The sequence below is a fragment of the Squalius cephalus genome (assembly GCF_949319135.1).
Source record: "Squalius cephalus genome assembly, chromosome: 16".
Classification (NCBI taxonomy): domain Eukaryota; kingdom Metazoa; phylum Chordata; class Actinopteri; order Cypriniformes; family Leuciscidae; genus Squalius; species Squalius cephalus.
In genome coordinates, this window is record NC_137137.1 from 35,915,618 (window position 1) to 35,923,117 (window position 7,500).

General features: G+C 49.0%; 1 protein-coding gene across 4 annotated transcripts in view; it reads left to right on the top strand.

Moving 5' to 3' along the window:
- The window catches only part of cdk11b (cyclin dependent kinase 11B), a 57,176-nt gene that overhangs the window by 2,958 nt on the left and 46,718 nt on the right, over positions 1-7,500 (top strand). For all 4 annotated transcript variants that reach the window (XM_079896322.1, XM_079896323.1, XM_079896324.1 and 1 more), the window contains exons 2-3: positions 2,105-2,234; positions 6,844-6,959. In XM_079896322.1, the coding sequence (XP_079752448.1) occupies positions 2,124-2,234; positions 6,844-6,959 (227 nt within the window). In that variant the 5' untranslated portion in view covers positions 2,105-2,123. The remainder of the gene's footprint in view (positions 1-2,104; positions 2,235-6,843; positions 6,960-7,500) is intronic.

The window sequence follows — 7,500 nt, forward strand, 5'->3', positions numbered from 1 at the left end:
TCAAAAGCAGATCGTGGCTGGAGACATTTTAATCGTCCATGATCAAAAATCGTCATATCGCACACCCCTACGATAGCCTACTGGTTATAAAACATGCACGTAGGATGCAAATTTTACAATTAAAGGGAGTTAATTTGTATTGTCGCCAATGGCGACCTTGGCAGAAATTTCACTCGCAAATAAATATTTTTGGTCGCAAATGCGACCATTTTAGTCGCAGTTTGGAGCCCTGGTGTGTGTTTGTAAGAGTGTTTGAATGTGTGTGAGAGAGAGTGATTGTGTGTGTGAGAGAGAGAGTGTTTGTATGTGTGTGTGTGTGTGAGAGAGAGAGAGAGAGAGTGTGTTTCTATGTATGTGTGAGAGAGAGTGATTGTGTGTGTGTGTGTGTTTGTAAGAGTGTTTGAATGTGTGTGAGAGAGAGTGATTGTGTGTGTGTGTGAGAGAGAGAGTGTTTGTGTGTGTGTGTGTGTGTGTGTGTGTGAGAGAGAGTGTTTGTATGTATGTGTGTTTGTAAGAGTGTTTGAATGTGTGTGAGAGAGAGTGATTGTGTGTGTGAGAGAGAGAGAGTGTTTGTGTGTGTGAGAGAGAGAGAGAGAGTGTGTTTGTTAGAGCTGGGCGATTTTTTCCTCTAAAAAAATTTGTGATTTTTTTATAAAAAACTCGATTTACGATTCGATTCGATTTTTTCTCCCCCCATTTAAAACAAAATAACTGTGAACTGTAAATATATTTTAAAAATATATATTTATTGTATTTAATTAAAGTGCATCAACATAAACAAAATTGCAAAGGCAAACCCATTCTCTAACTAAAAATTCACTGTGCAGTGTGCAACAAAGATTGTTAAACATCCAAATTATTTATACTGTATTTGGATTGAGCTAATAAAACAACAAAAAATCCTGAGGTAACTCTTATGCCTGGTTCAGATTACACGATTTTTTTGTCTGTTACAATAGTCACTGTCAGATTACACGATTTTGACTCCTAAAAATCTTGTCATGTCGTGGACAAGAAACATGTCAGACTACACATTGTTTTACGACCAGTCATCGCGAGCCGTCTCACACACTCATTCACTCGCACATATAGGCTACACAAGCTCACTCACATAGCCTATACACACACTCTCGCGCACACACACAGTCACACACACTCGCTCACTCACTCACTCGCGAACACACACTCTCCCTCACTCACTCACTCGCGCGCCGTCGTCGTCGTCGTCGTGGAGGACAGTTAAAAAATTAAACATGCTAGTCTTTTTGTCGTGATGTCGTGAAGCATCGAGGGCTGCGCCGCAGGGAGCGTTCTACGGAAACCCTGAAGGAAGATTTGGCGAATCCAAAATGTATGTATTGGGAGAAAAAAAAATCTAAAAAATCGATTTTTTGAAAATATGAATCGATTTGACCTACCAACTCGATTTTTAAATCAAATCGATTTTTTTCCCAGCCCTAGTGTTTGTATGTATGTGTGAGAGAGAGTGATTGTATGTGTGTGTGTGTGTGTGTGTGTGTGAGAGAGAGTGTTTGTATGTATGTGTGTTTGTAAGAGTGTTTGAATGTGTGTGAGAGAGAGTGATTGTGTGTGTGTGTGAGAGAGAGAGTGTTTGTAAGAGTGTTTTTTATGTGTGTGAGAGAGAGAGTGTGAGTGTGTGTGCGAGTGAGTTAGTGAGTGTTTGTGTGTGTGTGTGTGTGCGAGCGAGCGAGTGTGTGCACCTGTGAATCAAGCTTCTCCTCTTGTTTCAGTGGAGGTGATTTGGAGCTGATGGGGTGTGTGTGTGTGAGCGAGTGTGTGCACCTGTGAATCAAGCTTCTCTTGTTTCAGTGGAGGTGATTTGGAGCTGATGGGGTGTGTGTGTGTGTGTGTGTGAGCGAGTGTGTGCACCTGTGAATCAAGCTTCTCCTCTTGTTTCAATGGAGGTGATTTGGAGCTGATGGGGTGTGTGTGTGTGTGTGTGAGCGAGTGTGTGCACCTGTGAATCAAGCTTCTCCTCTTGTTTCAGTGGAGGTGATTTGGAGCTGATGGGGTGTGTGTGTGTGTGTGTGTGTGTGTGAGCGAGTGTGTGCACCTGTGAATCAAGCTTCTCCTCTTGTTTCAGTGGAGGTGATTTGGAGCTGATGGGGGACGAAAAGGAAACCTGGAAAGTTAAAACGTTAGACGAGATCCTCCAAGAGAAGAAGCGCAGACGAGAGCTGGAAGAGAAGAGCGACCCTAAACGAGTAAAGAACGTAAGAGAGTCAGTTCATCATCATACGCTTCGATCCAACTCATGAATGCTGAATCATAATCCTGGGGTTTTCAAGAGTAGAGAAGGGGTCGGGGGTCAGGGGAGAAGAGTAGGTCAGGGGTCAGGGGAGAAGAGTAGGTCAGGGGTCAGGGGAGAAGAGTAGAGAAGGGGTCGGGGGAGAAGAGTAGAGAAGGGGTCAGGGGAGAAGAGTAGAGAAGGGGTCGGGGGAGAAGAGTAGGTCGGGTCAGGGGAGAAGAGTAGAGAAGGGGTTGGGAGAAGAGTAGAGAAGGGGTCAGGGGAGAAGAGTAGAGAAGGGGTCAGGGGAGAAGAGTAGGTCGGGTCAGGGGAGAAGAGTAGAGAAGGGGTTGGGAGAAGAGTAGAGAAGGGGTCGGGAGAAGAGTAGGTCAGGGGTCGGGGGAGAAGAGTAGAGAAGGGGTCGGGAGAAGAGTAGAGAAGGGGTCAGGGGAGAAGAGTAGAGAAGGGGTCGGGGGGAGAAGAGTAGAGAAGGGGTCAGGGGAGAAGAGTAGAGAAGGGGTCTGGGTCAGGGGAGAAGAGTAGAGAAGGGGTCGGGGTCAGGGGAGAAGAGTAGAGAAGGGGTCGGGGGAGAAGAGTAGAGAAGGGGTCTGGGTCAGGGGAGAAGAGTAGAGAAGGGGTCGGGGTCAGGGGAGAAGAGTAGAGAAGGGGTCAGGGGAGAAGAGTAGAGAAGGGGTCAGGGGAGAAGAGTAGAGAAGGGGTCGGGGGAGAAGAGTAGAGAAGGGGTCAGGGGAGAAGAATAGAGAAGGGGTCGGGGGAGAAGTGTAGAGAAGGGGTCGGGGGAGAAGAGCAAGAGAAGGGGTCAGGGGAGAAGAGTAGAGAAGGGGTCAGGGGAGAAGAGTAGAGAAGGGGTCGGGGTCAGGGGAGAAGAGTAGAGAAGGGGTCGGGGGTCAGGGGAGAAGAGTAGAGAAGGGGTCGGGGGAGAAGAGTAGAGAAGGGGTCGGGAGTCGGGAGAAGAGTAGAGAAGGGGTCAGGGGAGAAGAGTAGAGAAGGGGTCAGGGGAGAAGAGTAGAGAAGGGGTCGGGGGAGAAGAGTAGAGAAGGGGTCAGGGGAGAAGAATAGAGAAGGGGTCGGGGGAGAAGAGTAGAGAAGGGGTCGGGGGAGAAGAGCAAGAGAAGGGGTCAGGGGAGAAGAGTAGAGAAGGGGTCAGGGGAGAAGAGTAGAGAAGGGGTCGGGGTCAGGGGAGAAGAGTAGAGAAGGGGTCGGGGGTCAGGGGAGAAGAGTAGAGAAGGGGTCGGGGGAGAAGAGTAGAGAAGGGGTCGGGGGAGAAGAGTAGAGAAGGGGTCGGGGGTCAGGGGAGAAGAGTAGAGAAGGGGTCGGGGGAGAAGAGTAGAGAAGGGGTCAGGGGAGAAGAGTAGAGAAGGGGTCGGGGGTCAGGGGAGAAGAGTAGAGAAGGGGTCAGGGGAGAAGAGTAGAGAAGGGGTCAGGGGAGAAGAGTAGAGAAGGGGTCGGGGGTCAGGGGAGAAGAGTAGAGAAGGGGTCAGGGGAGAAGAGTAGAGAAGAGGTCGGGGTCACGGGAGAAGAGTAGAGAAGCGGTCGGGGGTCAGGGGAGAAGAGTAGAGAAGGGGTCAGGGGAGAAGAGTAGAGAAGGGGTCGGGGTCAGGGGAGAAGAGTAGAGAAGGGCTCAGGGGAGAAGAGTAGAGAAGGGGTCAGGGGAGAAGAGTAGAGTCGGGGTCAGGGGAGAAGAGTAGAGTAGAGAAGGGGTCAGGGGAGAAGAGTAGAGAAGGGGTCGGGGGTCAGGGGAGAAGAGTAGAGAAGGGGTCAGGGTAGAAGAGTAGAGAAGGGGTCGGGGTCAGGGGAGAAGAGTAGAGAAGGGGTCAGGGGAGAAGAGTAGAGAAGGGGTCAGGGGAGAAGAGTAGAGAAGGGGTCAGGGGAGAAGAGTAGGTCAGGGGTCAGGGGAGAAGAGTAGGTCAGGGGTCAGGGGAGAAGAGTAGAGAAGGGGTCAGGGGAGAAGAGTAGGTCAGGGGTCAGGGGAGAAGAGTAGAGAAGGGGTCGGGGGTCAGGGGAGAAGAGTAGAGAAGGGGTCAGGGGAGAAGAGTAGAGAAGGGGTCGGGAGAAGAGTAGAGAAGGGGTCAGGGGAGAAGAGTAGGTCAGGGGTCAGGGGAGAAGAGTAGGTCAGGGGTCAGGGGAGAAGAGTAGAGAAGGGGTCAGGGGAGAAGAGTAGGTCAGGGGTCAGGGGAGAAGAGTAGAGAAGGGGTCGGGGGTCAGGGGAGAAGAGTAGAGAAGGGGTCAGGGGAGAAGAGTAGAGAAGGGGTCAGGGGAGAAGAGTAGAGAAGGGGTCAGGGGAGAAGAGTAGAGAAGGGGTCGGGGTCAGGGGAGAAGAGTAGAGAAGGGCTCAGGGGAGAAGAGTAGAGAAGGGGTCAGGGGAGAAGAGTAGAGTCGGGGTCGGGGAGAAGAGTAGAGTAGAGAAGGGGTCAGGGGAGAAGAGTAGAGAAGGGGTCGGGGGTCAGGGGAGAAGAGTAGAGAAGGGGTCAGGGTAGAAGAGTAGAGAAGGGGTCGGGGTCAGGGGAGAAGAGTAGAGAAGGGGTCAGGGGAGAAGAGTAGAGAAGGGGTCAGGGGAGAAGAGTAGAGAAGGGGTCAGGGGAGAAGAGTAGGTCAGGGGTCAGGGGAGAAGAGTAGGTCAGGGGTCAGGGGAGAAGAGTAGAGAAGGGGTCAGGGGAGAAGAGTAGGTCAGGGGTCAGGGGAGAAGAGTAGAGAAGGGGTCGGGGGTCAGGGGAGAAGAGTAGAGAAGGGGTCAGGGGAGAAGAGTAGAGAAGGGGTCGGGAGAAGAGTAGAGAAGGGGTCAGGGGAGAAGAGTAGGTCAGGGGTCAGGGGAGAAGAGTAGGTCAGGGGTCAGGGGAGAAGAGTAGAGAAGGGGTCAGGGGAGAAGAGTAGGTCAGGGGTCAGGGGAGAAGAGTAGAGAAGGGGTCGGGGGTCAGGGGAGAAGAGTAGAGAAGGGGTCAGGGGAGAAGAGTAGAGAAGGGGTCAGGGGAGAAGAGTAGAGAAGGGGTCGGGGGTCAGGGGAGAAGAGTAGAGAAGGGGTCAGGGGAGAAGAGTAGAGAAGGGGTCGGGGGAGAAGAGTAGAGAAGGGGTCAGGGGAGAAGAGTAGAGAAGGGGTCAGGGGAGAAGAGTAGAGAAGGGGTCAGGGGTCGGGAGAAGAGTAGAGAAGGGGTCAGGGGAGAAGAGTAGAGAAGGGGTCAGGGGAGAAGAGTAGAGAAGGGGTCAGGGGAGAAGAGTAGAGAAGGGGTCGGGGGAGAAGAGTAGAGAAGGGGTCGGGGGAGAAGAGTAGAGAAGGGGTCGGGGGTCAGGGGAGAAGAGTAGAGAAGGGGTCAGGGGAGAAGAGTAGAGAAGGGGTCGGGGGTCAGGGGAGAAGAGTAGAGAAGGGGTCGGGGGAGAAGAGTAGAGAAGGGGTCGGGGTCAGGGGAGAAGAGTAGAGAAGGGGTCAGGGGAGAAGAGCAAGAGAAGGGGTCAGGGGGTCAGGGGTCGCATGAGGATGAGGATGAGCGTATCTGGGGGACTGAAGGTTTGAAAACCCCTGCTATAATTCATACAGTAGCGTGATGTGATGTAATCAGGGCTCCACGTTAGGCCTTCTCATGCGCTTGTCCCTCGCACCAGTAAATCTGGCACTCGCTTGTCCGAAAGAAAAAGTTGTGTTGTAAATATAATTTATTCTGAAGCAATATTCTCATCAGTGTTCAATCAGCTTTGATATGTTTAAATCTGCATATTGTCATATCTGCACCTTTAAAGGGTACCCCACCCCCCCCCCCACCTCAACTTATTAAATATTTTTTGAACATACAAACGTTGAAAAGAACGATACTTTTAAACATGAAACTAAACCTCCAGTAGGTGGCGGCAAGGGACCGTCTTAATGAGCGAGTCATTGAGTCATTCATTCAAACGATTCGTTCAAACGACTGATTCGTTTATGAATGAGTCATTGAATCTTTGACTCAGCTGATTCATTCAAAACGACTGAATCATTCAGTAATGAAATCACGGTTAAGTGTTCCTGTGAGATGCCTTACGGTTCTTTGTTTGGAACTATTTTCGCTGCTGAAACAGAACAAAAATCAGTCAATATTGCGTCTAAAATGAAAGTGACTTAATTTAAACTGTTTATTGAACTGTTGTGTGAAATCAGAGTCACGTTTTCACTCGTGATGGTGTTCAGGAAAACAGCACTCGTCGTGTGAGATCGCTAAACTGTGTCATATGTTAAAAATATAAAACTCTACATGTTGAGAGCCTCAACAGCACAACCCTGTTACCGTCAGTGATACATTTATTATTATCCACTATCGATCGCAACTTACAATACATGTAATAAAATCAGAATCATTCTCTCGTTTTAGTGATTCCATGGTTATTTTTTGTTATTGACGTGTTAATCCGGCTAGTTGTCCGGTCGGGCAAGTAAAGCTCTTCAAAGCTCTTCAAAGCTCCACTGGTCCTGGACGAGCGTTAAAGTCGAGCCCTGCTTCAATCATCACGCAATATGAATTGACTGATTATGAGCAAGTTTATTGTGAAATATTTAGTTTCTCTGTACATTTGCTGCCATTTCCAGTCGGATGTGTTTTGTCTGACAGACGGATGATCGGGAATCCAAACGGGACACTCCGGAGGAAGGAGAGCTACGAGACCACAAGATGGAAATAACAATAAGGAACTCACCCTACATGCGGGAAGACTCGACTGAAGACAGGTCTCGCTTTCACCCTCGGCCTTCTGGGGCATTTTCACACGAAACTCATTATTTATTTAATTTTAATTTTAAAATTGAGTGTTCATCAGAGGGTCCAAGATTCTAGGACTTTTGTCGCACTTGAACCACGAATACACACACAAAAAATTATATTGATTTGAGGAGATTTGTGGATGAAATTTAAAAAAGTAGCAAATCCGTCCATCACGGGTCAATCTGACCCCCTTAGGAATGACTGGAATGCGAGGAATGCTTCAGTTCACATAGAAAAACCTCAAAATGCTCAAAATTCAAACTAAAAATGCTAAAACTTTACCAAAAAAATTATTGTATAATGTCTACATGTGTATCTGAATGCATACTGAAGTGACTGGCTTTAGGACCCAGCGGAACAGCTCATTTACTCCATATAGAGCTATAAGGACATCTAGAGTCATGAAATATCATCTTATATTATTATATTTCCACAAGAGGTCCGCAAAGACACTCGATGTAAGATATCTAGAGCTGAATTAAAAGGGTTATGCATGAAATTGAGTTA